Raw genomic sequence first — 17,785 nt, 5'->3', positions numbered from 1 at the left:
ACGATCAGCACGGCATTCTCTGATTATTTTAAATGAACTCACAGATCTATAAGGGGAAGGGGGGAAAAACCACTATTTCAGGTAACTTGGTCCCAAGTGCAGTGTTTTTCAACCTCGGTTCCCCCATTTGTTCCTGAAATACAACTCTCATCACTCCTGACCTTGAGCTTAGCTGGCAGGGGATGACAAGAGTTGTGGTCCAACAACATCTGTGGACCCAACCCAAGGTTGAAGATTACTGGTGCAGGGCTTTATCTGCTATCAAGGACTTCTTACAACTGGCTTGGTCGCAAACTGGCAGTCTGTGCAGCCCCTCCAGCACAGGAGCTATATGTGCATGTCTAGATACCCTGCTCAGCATTGTAGCCGCTGGGTTTGACCCCAGCTGCAACTTCCAAACCAGCCTTAAGGGTAGCCCCACACAGAGTACATTACAGTAGTTCAATTTTGAGGTTACCAAGGCATGGGTGAGAGCAACTAAGCTATCCCTTAGTATTTCCAGGAACAGGTCTAGATGTTATGCCGGCCATGGCAAATATGCCTCTGAAGTAAATGACACCCACTCTAGAACGCTCCTTACAGACTCATCCACCACCACCACCTACCCTTTAATGAGATCATAATGAAGCAACAGTGCGGCGGGGGGATGACCAAGCTGAGGGTTATTATCACGTCTTTCGACTGAGCAGGATTTCCTCCAGCAAAAAATGTGTGCGCTTGGGAATTGGCTCTTGAGAGCGTCTCTGATTCCAAAGCCAAGGCCTCACTGTGCTGCCTTTGAAACCCTCTGGCTTGAAGAGGGGGTGTGAAGAAACCCTGTTGTGTTTGGCGACTTGAAAAATGACTATGTCGGAGACACAATTCCCTCACTTGGAGTATCGCCAGAGCTAGTAACTCTCCGCTGTGGTGCTTCTTAAAACGTCAACAGGAGTTTGTTTGGTCAAGTACTTATGAGTAACCTTGACTGCTTATGATGCTCAGTAATGCCAGACGCTTGCTAAAGTGCCCACTTGTGTAAAATTAAAGGGCCTTCTATAAATACTGCCTTCCACTCTTGCGACATTTTCCAAGGCACAGGCTTCAAATGAGGCCTGTATGAAGCAAAGGACAGTTTATTTTCTGACAGGTTTAATGACACAGAACACCAAAAGTGCTGTGGACTAATTGAACCACAATCGCCATTAATAAAAATTAAAGACCTCAGCCTTTTCCTGCCTCTGAAGGAATGAAGAGTGCTACTCTTTGGCTGGATTTGATTGGAATTTCCTGAGCTGAAAGGGGAGTGGGGGGGGGGGAGGAAAAAAATACACCATGAAGAAAGAGGAAGAAGAGTTTTAACAGCGGGTAGCGATGGAGATTGGCCCCCACATGGAAGTGATTTGAATGCTATGTGGGCTTGGCGGGAACCTGAAAGATCTTTAGTAGCAATGTCATTCCTCGTCTAACCCAAATGATGTATATTAAGGCTCCTTTTATTACTTTTACCTTTGAGAAGAGGGCTCCTTCCCTCACCCGGCCAAAAGGTGGCTAGGGCTGCAGCTGACGTTCCAATGATCTGAGGGGAAGAGTTTGTGTTGGCTGCTTCCTTCCATGTCTCCCAAGGTTTCTGCACAAACTGCCCTCTTGTCACCAGCAGAGGAAATGGCTCCTCGCTCAGAGAGGAAGCTGGTGGAGGGCAAGAATTAATGCAAGCTACATGGGACCCCTGGAGGAATAAGACCTATCACCTTTCCTTTAAAGGAAAAAAAAAAACAACCCCAGCAACTTTTGAGGCTCCACGTGAGACTATTTTTTCAATGAAATCGGTGTACAGTGTAGACCAGTGGTGTCCAAACTTTTTTCAAAGGGGGCCAGATTTGATGAAGTGAAGGGACGTGAGGGCCAACCAAAGGGACAACCAGAGTTATTGTTAAGCTTTTTTTAAGGATAGAAGTTGTTGATTTTTTTTTTAGGATTTCACCCCAGGAAATAAACTGCTAAATGGGCCGCATTAAACCGACTGGCGGGCCAGATTAGGCCCCCGAAACGGATTTTGGACTTGGCTGGTGTAGACCTAGAACAGCCTTTGACAACCTGGAGCCCTCCAGCTCTTATCAGCCCCGGCCAGCAAAGAAGGCTGCCCCAGAGCAAGCACATTGTGGAAGAACAAGAGTGGGGAAAGAACTGCTAAGCTGATCTTCGAGAGAAGAGAGGATACAATGGACTATCCTGGAAAAGAACATGGCTAGCAGCAGGCTAAACACCCTGAACAGGAGCATTCCTAAATTTGGCATTTTTACAAATCTTCAAGTCTCTGTGTGACTGCCTGATCCCTGACTTATGAAGACAGCTTTCCTGGGAACTGAATCATAATCACCTACAAAAGAAAGCATAAAGCAAAGTGAACAGGAATAAATTGGAAGGAGGGGTCTTATAGATGGGATTAGAATAATAACATGGGATAGATGACAAATACAATAAAGAAGTGCAAAACCATGCAACCAATCAAGGATGTCAAAATAAAACAGAAGAAGAATGGGGGGAAGCAGAAGGGGGGAAAGTGATTATTACTATTATTATTATTATTATTATTATTATTATTATTATTATTTTGGGGGGTATGTATTTTTGTGGGGTTTTTTTTAAACAAAAGTGAAATCAAAGAAGACCATAAAATTTATGTATATAAAAGAATAAAATTCAAGTGTTGCGTATAAATTGTGTATAAGCTATGTATATGTATAAGTTATAATTTTGTATATTTTTGTCTAATCTATAATTATGGAAAAACTCAATAAAAATTATGGGGGGGGACAAAAGAAAGTTGGTAAGGGTGGCTTCCAATCCAAACTTTATTCAATATTCATCTGATCATTAGATTACTATCAAACAGATTCCTCTCTAGTGATGCCTCCTTCTTACACAGCACAGATGAGATATTGGATATGTACTATCAACGATCAGCAATCCATGGCCACTGAGCATACTCAGCCCTCTTCACTGGGTTGTTTATTGAATTCCCCCTCTCATCCAAACTGAATAATTTTTTGGGAGGTACCGGTACTTCTGTTGCACACTTAGCTACTTGCATTTTGGGGGGAGTGGGAACAGAGAAGATGGTGGAGAAATGCTGCTATTAAATGCAACCCAAAGTACGATGTTCAAAGGATGAATCCATTGGGCAACCCTCTAACAACAGGAAACTATATTTTTCACTGTCCCCCCCTTTAAATCTTGCCCTTACCTAAACAATAAGGACCTTGCTACTGCAGATGACTCTGAGATTTTGACTGTGTAGCTGTTTCTCTCTCTCCTCTTTCAAGGTTTTCTTCACGCCAATCCCCCAAGCCACAGAACAGGCAGAATCCCAAACCAAGAAGGCCTCAAATGAAAGGTAAATATACTATTAGTTATAATTTTCCTTGTTTGTTTGTTTTACCTTTCAACAGTGTGGAGCTGAATGGGATTCAAACAACAACAGAGCACAGGAAGCTGCCTTAGACTAGCTCAAACTATTCACCCCTTTGACTGACAGTGGCTCTTCAGGCTCTCCGGTGAAGATCTTTGTCCATTCGCTGCTATCTGATCTTTTACACCAGATGTGCCAAGGATTGAATTTAGGACCTTCTGCATGTGGAAGGCCAGCACAAGCAACAACTCAACAGAGCACATTTATCACAACCCAATTGGAAGCCAGTAGTCAAGAACAATGAATACATAGCCACGAGTTTTCTTGTTATGCATGTAAGATAGCTTGCTGAAAGCAGATCCATAAGGTTTACCCTAGTGAGGTGCATATCAACAGCTAGACCCAGGCCTAACAGGGTATCCATTTACTCATGAGCACTAATAGGCTCATGAGTAAATGGAGACCCATATTCAGTGCTGCATCACTGCCCCTGCCATTTTTATTTTGACCAACAGTCCCCCTGGTTTAATCAACTGGGTGTGCAGACAATATTCAGCTAGATGGAATAACGAAACCAAGTCTTATGAGGAACGCTTGAGAGAGCTGGGTATGTTTAGCCTGGGTAAGAGGAGACTAAGAAGAGATTAGGGCTGTCACATAGAAAATGGAGCAAGCTTGTTCTCTCCTGCTCTGGAGGGTAGAACCTGAACTAATAGATTCAAGTTCATCAGGAACATCAGGAAGAACTTTCTGATGGTAAGAGCTGTTCAACCTTGGGAGGTGGTGGACTCTTCTTCATTGAAGAAGTTTAAGCAGAGGTTGGGTGGCCACCTGTCATGGATGCTTTAGATGAGATTCCTGCATTGCAGGGGGTTAGACTAGAAGATCCTTAGTACTCCTTCCAACTCTACAATTCTATGTTTCTGTTATTCTATCCAGCAATGATCTGGACAGGGTCAGAGGCCGCAGAAGCAACAGATGGGCAGGGCAAGTCTGGGACAGGGCAGAGAGCTAACTGTGCAGGATAGGGAGACACTCCACATGAGGTAGTTGGACATTAACTCCCCAAGGAATCTTTCAGACCACCAGGACCCATAGTGCCAGAGTCTGGACCCTGATGGAACCTTCCTCTGAGACTGAAGAACCAGATGCCTCTCACTGTATATTACCAGCCAGCCAGCTAGCCAGCACCAGGAGGGATGCTATGGAATGAAGGAGGGGGCCGATCTTTAGGTCATTTAAGGCTCCGAAGTGGTCCCAAGGGGGTGCAGCCTAGAAGAGGTACCGGTAATCTGGAGACAGAGGCATAGAAGGCTATAGTCTGCTCCCAGTCTTTATTGCAACAAGTTGCTCATTTAGAGCTGTCCGTGGTCCAGTAGCCTTGCAACATACCAGAACACATCAGAAGCAAAGACTGCCTTTCCCCAGTCTCTGTAGAGGTGCTTTATTTAGGAATTGCCTAGCATCTTTTCTGTGTCTCCACTGGGCTTCCCCTTTCCCGCTCTCTGAGGTATTTTATAACCTCCCGGTCTCTCCTCCCTCCTTTCTACCTAGGGCACAGCAGCTGGCCTCCTTCTCTGCCATCAGACAGCTGATGGGGAGTTTCTCAGCCTTCTTCTCCCACAGGCAACATCCAAATGTGGTCTCCTCTGCAGTCATGGCCTGGTTGGTGAGAATTGGGGCCCGGCTAAATGGCCAGCTGCCAGCAAAGGGCCAGTGAGGCCTGGCAACCCTTCACAGACTCATTTCAGGCACTCATAACGTCAGAGCCATGAAGTGTATCCCAGCTATGCCACTGACTGATACAGAAAGCAAAATATCCCCAAGGAGGCGAGAGCTCTGCTTAACATGATGGGAAATGCTAAGAAACTTTTAACGACTTCTCTCATGAAACTGTACTCATGAGTTGTACATGGCCCCAAACCAGCAGAATCTTAATCTGTTGTTTGGACTTGGGTGACTAAACAAATAAAACAAACCAGCCAAAAGTATAAATATAGACAGGACCTTGAGCCAAAAATGTAAAACTAGGAATACAGTGAACAATGGTGGAACACAGGAATGAACCAGAAATGAAAAAGTCAGTATTGTGTCTGCTACCCTGAGTTCCTTTGGGAGGAAGAGTGGGAGGAAAATAAGTTGAATAAATATTATGGTAGTAGTAGTAGTAATATAGCACAGACATAATAATATGGTAGCACACTACAGCAATACAGCAATGCATGCACACACCACTTTGTAGGTGAGTATGTTTATAGATTTATTACAATTTTATCCAGGCAGTGCAAACAGTCCTTCCCCCATTTTATCTTTCCAACAATCCTGTGAGGTAGGTAACAGTGAGAGAGATTGTGACTAGATGGAGGTTCAGCCACTGTTCTTCTTCATGGCTGAGTGGGGATTTGAGCCCAGGTCTCCTGGGTCCTCATTTTATGATTATTTCACATAGGCTGTCATTAAAATCTATCCAGCAGAGAAGAAAAATAAAAAAGGAGCAGAGCCAGAGAGCCACAAACATTTAGGTCATACCAGGTAAGGGGGGGGGGGAATCAAACTGCTGATTCAGATTATTCCACATCCCTCCATGATCCCCCTGCTTCAGCTTTCTTTTTATATAGCAGAAAACATATTTTTACAGCTGAGATACCTTAATATGGGCTTCTTTTCTCCTTTTAGACAAATCCCCATAAGACAATGTTTCATAAAAACAAGTGCTCCTCTCCTAAACTCTAAAAGAGACAGAAAATAATAAACCCACCAGGGCCTCTTAGAGAAGCCAACTGGCTCAGACTTGCAGTGCAAATGAAGCCCCATATGCCTCTGATATATATAATCCACCTCCACAAAATGCAGCGTACAATAAAGTATATCGTTGAGCAAGTCATTTTGTCTCAAGAGGCCTGGATGGCTGTGCAAACACGGGTGGGGCTCATGCTGGATCTTGAGCCTGGCCAACTGCAATATAGGCAGGTTTCTCCTTATCTCATTGCACAGGGTAGTATATATGAATCTTAACAGCAAAGGTGTCTGTGAGTGCTTCGAGGCTGTCGCAATTTTCAGGTGGAATTCACCCCACCCCCCCGCTGCCAAATTCAGTTGAGCAATGAAAGATGATGTGGGACTCTTGTGCATCACACCCATTACCCCTACCGCCACTGAAATTGGAGAATGAAAGGGAAATGGATGGAAAGGGTGGGATAGCACTTACTTGACCCAATGTCATATAACCTCCCTGCAAACAAAGCAGAATGAATGCTTAATAAATGGACAACATACATTAACCACCCCGCAGGACAAATGCTCAGTAAACAAGTTGTCTGGATGTGAACTGTACCGCAGTGTAGTGTGTAGAACTGGTGGAGAATGAAAACATTTTATCAATTTGATTAACTGCAGATTTTTTTTTTAATATACAGTGTACCTCGACTTACGAAGTTAATCCGTTCCAAAGGCGGCTCGTAAGTGGAAATCTTCGCAAGTCGAAGCTGCCATCTCGGAACGAAAAAAAACCCTGTACCTCGAAAAAAGCGCATTAAAATCTTCGTAAGTCGAGGTATCGTGCCGCCGCTTTCACTTTGGAAGTCGAAAATTTCAGAAGCGGCGGCCATTTTTTCGCTTCCGGAGGTCATTCGGAAGTCGAAAAATGTGGAAGTCGAGTCGCTCGTAAGTCGAGGTACCACTGCATATATATCTATATATTGTTTTTAATGCAAGTAGCATATGGATGTTCAAGTGCTAACTTAGAAGAGGGATTTCCCCTCTTCTTTGAAAGAATGCTTCTAAGATAATGCCTGCTGTGAAACGTATGAAGAATCTAAAAACAAAGAAATCATGCATTTTTGCTGCAAAACTATTATTGCTTTTATTTAAGAGTTACTAGTTAATCTACTAAAATCCATACAATGAATTAACTATGGCTGCAACCCTAAGGTGTGGGGCAAAATCCAAAGGCGGTTCAACCACCATATCCAGTGTCTTGGAAACAATAGGAAGAAAATGGGAGAGGGGGATTTTGATATGCTCCTGAGCATGTTCAAACTTCTTCCTGGTTTGGGGGTGAATCAGGTGTGTCAGCTGTTGGATCCTTTGGATCCTCCAAACTGCCCCCCCACTCAAAAAAGCTCCCTCTTTGGTGCTACTGATGCTGGCGCTCTGGCACTGGAAGTGTTGGAAGGTTTGGCATCACTTTTGTGATGCTTCACCTTTCTTTCTAGCTGTATCTAGTTTTCAGTTGTTGTTATTGTTTATATTTTGCAAATTGTTATGGGAATTCCCCCCCTTTGAAAAGGAGTCTATATCTAAGTTGTTAAATACAGTTCACTAAATATGATGCAGTAAGTCCTGGGTCCAAGATATGTTCTTTACATGCTGGCTTCCTTTCGCCAGGGTTACCATGCCTCCACTAGGCAGGCTGCTTTCTTTGTGAGCTATGCCTTTCCATCTGTGAAGACGAAGGAAGCTGTGCCAGCAAAATGCACCAAAGCAAATGTATCCTGGCCACTCATCAGTTGGGAATCTGGCATAACACTCGGTCTCCAGGACATCGACACTCAGCTCCGTAGAAGTTTATAAAAAGATGGGATGGGGAAAACAAGCTCTTTGGGGGCTGGCCTTGAACCCTGGCAACCTCCCATCACATCCCAGACTAAAATAAATCAGCTCAAATTGGGCGTGAAAAAGAAATCCATCGCTTGCCTAGGCCAAAACTTCCTCTGCAGACAGGGCCATGAGTATGGGCTTTAAACCATGAAGGGGGGCAAGGGGGGAGGAGAGGGGAGAATCCGCACTGTAAACCTGGCACAAGATGCACTCACCATAGAGCACCTTTAATAACTGTGCTAAAGCAAAAAGGACTGCATCTGCCAACAGTGAAACTAAAATTGGTCACAGAAGTGCATGACCAACGAACGACAGATTTCTAGAGTGCAAAGCACTAGAAAACTGCACTGAAACTACACATGATGCTCATTACAGTCACACACACCCAACACAAAAATATTTTTAGCCTAGGGCATTTGCCCAGGTTGCAATCTCCAATGTGGGATGGCATGCTGCGGAAGGCGGGGCAGGTCTTAAACCTTTCATTTCTGCCGGTCTTCTATCCTGAAATTGCCCTCCCCTCACTACTGCTTTTAGTCTCATGCGGTTGGGGGCCGAACCAAGTGCTGCCCCCATATTGGAGGGTGACTAGCATCACCTGTAATTTCTGCCTCATTTCTTAGCTAATGTCTCTTTGCCTGTCACACACAAACTCACACACTTATGTACAATCAGATTTTATTTCTCGATTAAATAGAGAAGATTTATGAAAAGCTCTGAATACCAGTTGCTGGTAATTGCAGGTGGGCAGAGGTGCTGTTGCGCTTATGTCCAGCTTGCAGGCTTCCCTCAGGCATCTGGTTGGTCACTGTGACAACAGGATACTGAACTAGATGGACCATTGGCCTAAAGGTAGTCTTACGCTCTACACTCACAAGGACTGGAATCTTGGGTTAGAGTTGCATGAGTAGATGTCACCCTTTGCCCCCTGCTCAAAGGTGTGGAAATTTCACACAGGGCCTGGTCACACAAGTTACAGAACTGTATTATTAATTGTTTACAAAAAGGCTGCACATCATCATGACAGAATCCATTATGTCAAGCCAGCCTTTAAAAATAAGGATCTAAAGCTTAATTTGAACCAAGGGACACCAGGAACTGCCCTGTAATAATAAGGGGAACAGTGCCTCTTAAAGTAGAAGATCCCTCAACAAACCAGGGCTAGCATCTTCTACATTAAGGGGCAAGGCTTCCAGATCAGAGGATACTGATAACACATAGAAAGGAAAACATGAAATGTAGGGTTGCCACTTATGCAATGCCAAAAAAAGAGGAAAGGTGTCACCAAAAAATAAAAGAGGATAGATTTGCACAGAATGTGCACATGCAAATTTGTATTTACAGATTTAAATGTAGAAATAATTACTATAATTTCAATAGAAATACATCTATGGGAAGACTATGACAGGTGACCTGTGTCCTGCCTGCTGTCCATGTGCTAACAGCTGTTGATGAGCAACTTCAACCACCACCCCACCTTTCATTCCTTATGGTTTTTTGTTTTCAGTTTGGAGAACTCCTAGCCATCTCCAAATCAGAAGTTTCATGGTTATATTTCCAGATCAGACAACTTTGCTGTTTGCAAAGTGAATCAAAATCTCTGATAACGCACACAACAACGCAGTACACAAGGCAAGCAAAGAAACAAATTTACATTTTGCCTGTTGGAAGAGAAATTTAAATTACTTTGGGGTTCTATGTTGTGTATGGAAAGCTGTTTTGTTTTGTTTTTCTTCTGCTGGATTCTAACTGGGTTATGCTTACTAATTAAAATCCCTACTGAAATTGTAAGCCCCCCCCCTTCTCTTGCTCTCATTCCTTGTTCCAGGAGAAAGCATAAAATAAAATTTAAACACAGAAATGCTATAGCTCTCCAGCTGTACAATAATAGAATTAATAAAACAATCTGCTGAAATGTGAACCTGTGAGAGCAAGGGAAGTTGCAGAAATAAAGAGTGAGGAAAATTAACCAAGGGTCAAAGTTCTTGGCTCCCTGGGCAGGTCTCCATCCCCAAGACAATGATCCTGTAACTGGAGATTTAGGAGGGTAGAGGATTCCAGCCAATGTGAATTTACTAGCTTGTAACACAGACCCCCTTGTCCCAAGGAGTTGTAAAAGCAGCATAAAACTGGGCCTTCAAGAAAAAAAAAATACAAAGCAGATCCCCCACAGAAGGGATAAGTAACAGGGAGGCACAAAATGAGTCCCAGGGAGGTAACTCAACTGGGTCATGGGACTTGGGCTGACTAAGTTGTTTCTGATGGTGATATAACAGGCATTTCAACCACACATAATAACAAAAAGTCAATGCTGGAGGAAGAAGTCACAAATTCTGCTAAACCAAGGGAAGATCTGTCCCAGTTTGCTTTTTCAGTTTTGTGTTTGTGTATATATTTAGAGCACATTTTGTCAATTCCATGCGGGAAACTACAAATCACAAGAATAATGGGAACAGGAGATCAAATGGAGGGGGGGAAACATATGGTACGCCCTCATAGCTTGTGTAGAAAACCGAGTATGTGTAGGTAGCTTGGGATATCTGATCCATATTGCAGATCATTTTCTGTGTTCATAGGAACACAAGGAAGCTGCCTTCTTCTGAGTTAGACCTTGGGTCCATCTAGCTCAGCATTGTCTGCACTGACTGGAAGCCACTCTCTGGAGTTTCAGACTCAGTCCTATATGGGGAGGCTGGGAATTGAACTTGGGACCTTGTGCATAAAAGGCGGATGCTCTGCAACTGAGCTACAGCTCTTCCCTTACTGTTGACCCACAGTTCTCATCCGCCCAAGTCAGCATGGCCAGGGATGAGAGCTATGTCCCTTCAAGTTACATTGGTCCTCAGCATGTTTGCCTGAGCTGTGTGAACTACACACAGTATATAGTTTACAAGATTGGCTTTATAGTCTCGGCATGGGCAAGTCCAGGTGAATTACCTGTCACATTTTTTGTTTCACCTTATGGCTGTTGTGGCAAAGCAATCATCAGCTGCTATAGAAAGGAAGCCCTTTTCCTTTGCTTTGCTACTTAGGAATTACTAAACAATCAGCTCTGTTTTTTATCCCCATTCCATGTTCAGACACCTTCTTTGAGGAAATAGAAGTAGCAATTCATACCAAGTAAGCAAACAGCACGATTCACAATGGTTATCATCTGCATTCTGATCCATCATTAGAAAGCCCGGCACATCTGGCATGTGTATAACCTGGGTGTTCACATTCTCAGGGCCAAATTAAACATGATGTTGTTCAATCATTAAGTCTTCTCCAGTCACATAATTTAAAAGGGGTGTTTGCAACATTAAAAAGAGGGTGTGGATAAAGGTAGAAGAACTCTTCCTTCTTAGCGTCATCCCAGGCATTTGCCCCTTGGCCCGGCTCACTCCTTGTATCAGAATGGGCTGCAAATTGTGGGAAGAGTGTGTGGATGTTAGGCCAGGGGCAAATTCTGCTTCCCTCATCCACACACAATATCTGCTGTTAAAAGCACCCACACCAACTATGCCTAGCTTTATACATGAACAAGTGGGACTTGCAACAAAATGTTGCAGCATGAAGTGTTCCTGTTCAGGATGCCAGCCAGCCAGCCACACCCTTTTCCATGATATTCCATTCATTTATTCCCTTTCCTAGTTTTTTATCCCCTCTCCAACAGTCAGTCTTCAATGCCTACTGGGCATCCTTTGGATTCTTTCACCTTAGGATTTCTTCCTCCAAGATATTTTTGGAGTAATGCAAATTTGCTAAGCCACCCTTTTGTGCTTGTATGGGGCAGACTTGGTGATTGCACCAACATGGCTCCCCCCCCCCCCATCATGTCTCTTTGGCTCAGTGAAGGAGGCCTTTGTGAAATTAACAGCCCTGCAAGTTTTCCTCTGCACATACTGACCCAAAAGATTCCACCCCAATTTCGCCTCCATCATTATCCTTCATCATGAGGCAATACTGCTCAATTTTGACTTATGCATCAACTGGCTTACTACTATTAATAAACAAGGTAGAAGTTATGCAATTCCTTAAAAACACACCTAGAAAGGGTCTCCAAGCAGAGTGAGAGTTGGATTCTGAGACTTGCATGCTCTTGTTTCTCCCTCTCCCTGCAAACTGGGCATTTAGAGAGCTCTAGCCCAGCCTGGTGGTAACAGCAACTCCCTTGAATGCTCTCAATGAACAAGGAAAGTCAAGAAAAATATATCTGCAGTTCACCCTCCCTCCTTTTCTGAGAAACACATACGGGCAGAAGACGAAGGTCCCTTCTCCCTTTTCCTTTTATTGTGGAAAACAGCAAACATAAATCCCAAACCATCCCGAAGAACATCTTTTAACTCACCTGCCTGTCTTGAAATGCTTCATTCTCCAAGTCCAGACTCTCCCACTTTCCTTCCTAAGGCTCCTGCGCACAGCCTGAATACTTTGATTGTCTTTTGCCAAGCTGTGACGTATACACCCACTTACATATTCCCTCTAAACATCAACAAGCTCCATCCCGAGACAAAGTGGTCAATTTATTACTTTGAAGGGGTTCTCTGTGCGCAGGCAAGTGTGGCATTAACCACACACTTCAGCTTTAGCTTCGCCTTGTAAACTCTGTGGCAGATAAATGATTTCTCTTCCGATGCTGGAATTAAGTCTTCGTGTGTGGCTGCACCACAAGGCAGGCTGGCTGGCTTCACCAGCAATAATGATGCAACTGACTAGAGAAAGGAATCATCACTGGGAACTCCTGAATGGGATTTCTAATCTCTGGATATTCAGTTTGCACACTCTACAATGCATACTTCTTTCAAGCAGAGCACACTTCTAGCCCTTATAGCTCTGAAATTATGCTTTAATGGGTGTCAGCAATGGCTGCAGAAATCTGAGTGGCCATTGCTTACTGGTTGGCAAGGCACTGAGAATCCACAAAGCTGCCTTGAGGGAGCAACCAGAGCTCAATCAGGGCCAAATTACATGTTACATGGGAGAGCTACGGTTAGATCTTGATGGTATTAAAGCAGACACAAGGATTCTGGATTTGAACCCACTAGGGAAAAGGGATAGATATGTAGACTGTGCCTGTTTTCTCTTGGCTTGGGGCTAACACCACCTGACATGGCAAATGGTAAAAGAGTGAACACACCTCCAGGCAGTGCTGATTCGGCAATCAAATTTGGAGTCCCACCTACAGCTGTTTCGAAATGAAAATAAAAATGGGGAGACCCACTGACAGATCTACCATGTGTACCGGTAGTTTTCAATCCTGTTGCAATTCTCTGCATGGTGGGATCTCTGCATAAGAAACATAAGAGAAGTCCCTGCTGGATCAGCCCAAAGAACCATCTAGTCCAGCATTTTGTTCTTATAGTAGCTAAGCTTACAAGCCCTGGACCCATTTTCCACATACTGTACAAAGATTTCTCACAGTGAAACTGATACATGAGGAGGAGACAAGAAGCACTGGCCCAAGCGTGTAACAGAAGTCAAGAGGAGGCGCCATCTTCATCTGTCACTGTTGGTGTTAGCAATTCTTCCTTCTCATATTGTGATCTCTCTGCCCAAGGAGAAACAGCAAAGGAAGCAGCAGGAGCAGAGGCAAGGATGGGGTGGACTTTCTTGCAATGTTGGTGAGTGGTTATGGTGACCTGTCCAGAGCACAAATGGTGGTCATGGGCTGCAAGGAATGCCTGGCAATGTTTTGGTCAGGGAGGCAGGGAGCCAGGCAGGTTGGGGCCAAGCTAGAGTTGCAGGACCTTGGATAGCTCCAAACAGACAGATTGCTCCAATGAAGTCTGGAGCTCAACGGAGGCCTTTTATCCTTCTTAGATCAGTCCACCCCTCCCAGAATGTGTCCCTTTCTTGAAGAATGGAGCCTTAAAAGCAGGGATGGGGAACATGTGACCCTTGCAGTGTTGTTGGACTCCAACGCCTATTCTCCCTAGTCATTGGCCATACTAACCGGGACCAACTGGGTCCAACACCAGAGTCCAACAACAACTGTAGGGCCACATATTCCCCCTCATTGATTAAAAGGGTAGTCCTGTGTCTTGGAACTTAGCTCAGTCACCCCATGCCTTGTGTTTTGCCTACAGTGATGAAGAGATATGGGTGAGCATGAAGCCCCTGGTGTAAAAGCAACTGGTTCCTTAGGGGCTGGTTTGTCATTATATTCAACAGCCCCTATTGTTACTGTTACTTTGTTACACCTTTTAAAGACTTGGCATAAGCTGAAAGGGCACATTACTTTCAAGGAATGGCCAGTGCTGACCTACAAAATCTCTCTGCATGACATAACATTGCGCAGAGTCTGTTCCCAGCAACAGCCAATGATGGGGGGGGGGGATGACCCTGTGTGCAATAATGCCATGTCTGCTTTAATGAAAAATTATAAGACGAGAAGATGATGAATTCCTTTGTCAGCCATGCATCTAAAGTGTCATTTGGTTCCAAGATACAAAAGGATACTCATCTTAAGTTGAGGTCATAGAAGGGTTTTTGAAATTATTTCTCTTTCTGCTATCAGCTTTGGGTGGAGACAAAGATGGATTATGATACAACGGAAAGGAAAGAGGCACATTTATATAACTTCTAATTGCTGGATATTGCTGCTTTCTCCTGTGATAACTCTGCTCTGTGTTAAGATTCTTACTCATTTCTACATCACTTTTTAAGGCAGAAAATGCTGTTCTTTGTTTTGCCATTTTAAGATGAAAGGTAATCCACTTTTTCACATAGCTGAGCAGGAAGATGAACCTGGGATTGGGAAAGTGATATCCAACCTCTGTACGCTGTATTCAGGGAATAATACTGACTTGAAGCAATACGACTATATATGTTCCAAATAATTTGTCTCTCAGAGCAGATGGAGGGGGAAAGGCAAGAGGATGCCAACCAGAAGCCATAGTGGGCTTAATGCAAACACTTTTCCACTATGGAAACTGGCTGTACCTCAAGCTGTCGAAATTCATTCCAGGGTTATACTGCTTTTGCTGTTAGGCAATATGGCATCCCATTGCCGCCACATTTCCAATCTCAACAAACAGGTCAGAGGCTGATTGAATAGTGGATCTTTTATAAAGACTCTGAAAGGAAAGCGGGGGGGGGGGGGGGAGGGGAGGCTTTCCTGATGCCTCAAATCAAGCCCCTTATAGCAAAGAGAATCAAGCTGCAATTATTTCTGAATTTTCACCCATACTTATAAATATGCAATTTTGTGCAAATCTGTAGCATCTTTGGCCTTCGTTTGGGGAGAAGCATACTTGAGTCTTGATCTTAGACTTTCTATGGCAGGAAACAGAGCAGCTCAGGGTGGGGGGGGGAAACAGGAGGAAACAAGACGGCATGGGCAGGGTTAAACGTGGCGCAGGGGGTATTCCAATCACCACAGCATCCTGAAGGTTGGCACAAACCTATATACTGCCCTGAGATTTTTTTTTAATGAAAAGCGGTATATAATAAATCTAATCTAATCTAATACAGGAATAACTTGTTTGAAGATGAATCAGAGGCAGTCCTACCATTTAGCATGAAGGGGGGAAGATCATGCTGGAACAGCTCAGTTGGTAGAGCATGATACTCTTAAACTCAGGGTTATGGGTTTGAGACCCATGTTGGGCAAATGATTCCTGTATTGCAGGGGGTTGGACTAGATAAGCCTCATGGTCCCTTCCAGCTCTACAGTTCTATGATTCTATTATAAAGGAAGCCAGGAACTGGTGTCTGAATGGTAAAACAGCACTGCAGGAGTAGGTCACTAATAAAAATTTTTTTGGGGGGGGCAGCATATGTCCCCAATCTATGCTACAAGTTGCTATTGGCTTCATACCAGTGCAACTGCTGTGTCTTCCCTTCAATAATCCTGGGAGTTGTAACTTGGCAAGGTGCTAAGAATCTCTTTTTTAGAGATCCCTGATCTTAATATACTTCTCAGAGTTCCTTTAACCCTAGAGAAAAGGAATTAGTATTAAGCCAGGAAAAAAATCCATAATAAGATATAGATATGTGGGATGTAATCCACTGGGAGCAGTCAAGTACAACACTCCTTGTTTTGCTAGAGTGGACATGTAAGGGAATGTAAGGTCCAGCCAGTCGAACTTCCTGTTCCTCCTGGCCTGGAGCAGCCTTCTTTGCATGTGACTAGTGGGTGGGCATGACCTTTCCAGACCTGGTAAAAGGACAAGGCATGCTGCCACTCTCTCTTTTCCATCTTCTTTTTGTCCCGCGAACTACCTGGTATGAACTGCTGGCTGCCAGCCAAACAGTCCCCAAGGTCATCTCCCTTATGGGATAAACCTGTTAGTATAAGTTTGTAACTTTAAGCCTAAAGCCTGCCTTCAGGGATCACACAGTGCTCTGCCTGATCATGAATAAACTTTCCTTTTATTGCTTATGAATAAGACTGTGGTGTCTTTATTCTTCTTAGGAGGGATTCAAGGGGTCTTACCAGGAAAATATTAGAACAAGCCAGATTGAATTGCGAATTGTCTTAAGAAACTCACACGAGTTTGCAACTAGTTTTCTGCTGTGTAAAGGAGAATGCAATTCTTCTAAGTAAAGGAACTTGCTAATGCAAGTTAGGAAGGATATTAATAAACAATATATTCTCTCCTGCCACCCTGAACTTTCCCACAACATATTCCCTGCGAAGTAGTATGTCAGGATGGCCCTTCCCTACCTACTTCACATGGATGCTGCTGCAACTATGACGGTGCAATGCACAGATATCATACAGACTATATGAAATTACAGTGAAAACGGGGCTTGATATGACCAATGGTTCAATCTCGTGTCTACAGTAGTTTCAGAATCAGAAGCAATTGGTTCATTCCCAGGTTTCAGCACAAAAATGGGCGGGGGAGAATTGGAAGCAATAACAAGAGTATCTGAGAGCCTGTGCAGAGCGAGCATAGGAAGCTGCCTTATGCTGAGACGGAGAGCATTGGTCCATCTAGCTTGGTACTGTTTACAATGATTGAGAGCAACTCTCAAGGATTTCAGATTGGGGCCCCTCCCAGCCCACCCTGCAGATGTTGGGGATTGAACCTGGGGCCTCCTGCATGCAACGCAGATGCTCTCCCACTCCCTCCTTTCTCTGTGCGTCTTCCTTATCACACCACAACCACAATGAAAAATAACACACCATCCATGCTTGCTCCAAATAAGCTGTTGGATGCTGCATGAATAGACACCTTTCCGCCCATGATGTCTCAGGTCACTAAGCAACGATCCATCACACTCCATGTTCTGTCTTTGATGGTGTTCCACAAGGCTTAGTGAGTTAATTGTTTGGAATGCAGCAGAGTCCTCTGGGTGTAGTGCATGAGTATCAGTGCATGAGGTAAGCACTTCAGTGCTCTTCCAGGACCCAGCATATCTTGGAGAACTTTCATACACAGCTGCAGCAAAGTTCTGACAGTTTATTAAAAGCCCCATGAGCCTGTGAAAAATGGCCTCCTCCTGAGCACACTCCCTAATATCTGCAACTATTACAGAAGAAGAAGAAGAAGAAGAAGAAGAAGAAGAAGAAGAAGAAGAAGAAGAGGAGGAGGAGGAGGAGGAGGGGGGGAGGAGTAGTAGTTTGGATTTGATATCCCGCTTTATCACTACTCGAAGGATTCTCAAAGCAGCTAACATTATCCTTTCCCTTCCTTCCCCACAACAAACACGCTGTGAGGTGAGTAAGGCTGAAAGACTTCAAAGAAGTGTGACTAGCCCAAGGTCACCCAGCAGCTGCATGTGGAGGACTGGAGACGCGAACCCGGTTCACCAGATTATGAGTCTACCACTCTTAACCACTACACCACATTGGCTTTTGTTCAGGTT

The 17,785-nt window shown here is 44.1% G+C and overlaps 1 protein-coding gene across 3 annotated transcripts in view; it reads right to left on the bottom strand.

Annotated features, from left to right (window-relative positions):
- Positions 1-17,785, bottom strand: part of COL8A2 (collagen type VIII alpha 2 chain) — a 70,601-nt gene that overhangs the window by 16,843 nt on the left and 35,973 nt on the right. The window contains exon 1 of one of the 3 annotated variants that reach the window (XM_033157705.1): positions 12,318-12,525. The exons of 1 other annotated variant lie outside the window; for it this stretch is intronic. In XM_033157705.1, the coding sequence (XP_033013596.1) occupies positions 12,318-12,340 (23 nt within the window). In that variant the 5' untranslated portion in view covers positions 12,341-12,525. Of the gene's footprint in view, positions 1-1,485; positions 1,629-12,317; positions 12,526-17,785 lie in introns of those variants that run through there. One more of the 3 variants, XM_033157707.1, reaches the window with a different exon arrangement.

Source organism: Lacerta agilis, chromosome 8 (assembly GCF_009819535.1).
Source record: "Lacerta agilis isolate rLacAgi1 chromosome 8, rLacAgi1.pri, whole genome shotgun sequence".
Taxonomy (NCBI): Eukaryota; Metazoa; Chordata; class Lepidosauria; order Squamata; family Lacertidae; genus Lacerta; species Lacerta agilis.
Note: the sequence above shows the minus strand (reverse complement) of the source record. Positions and strands in the feature narration are given on the sequence as shown.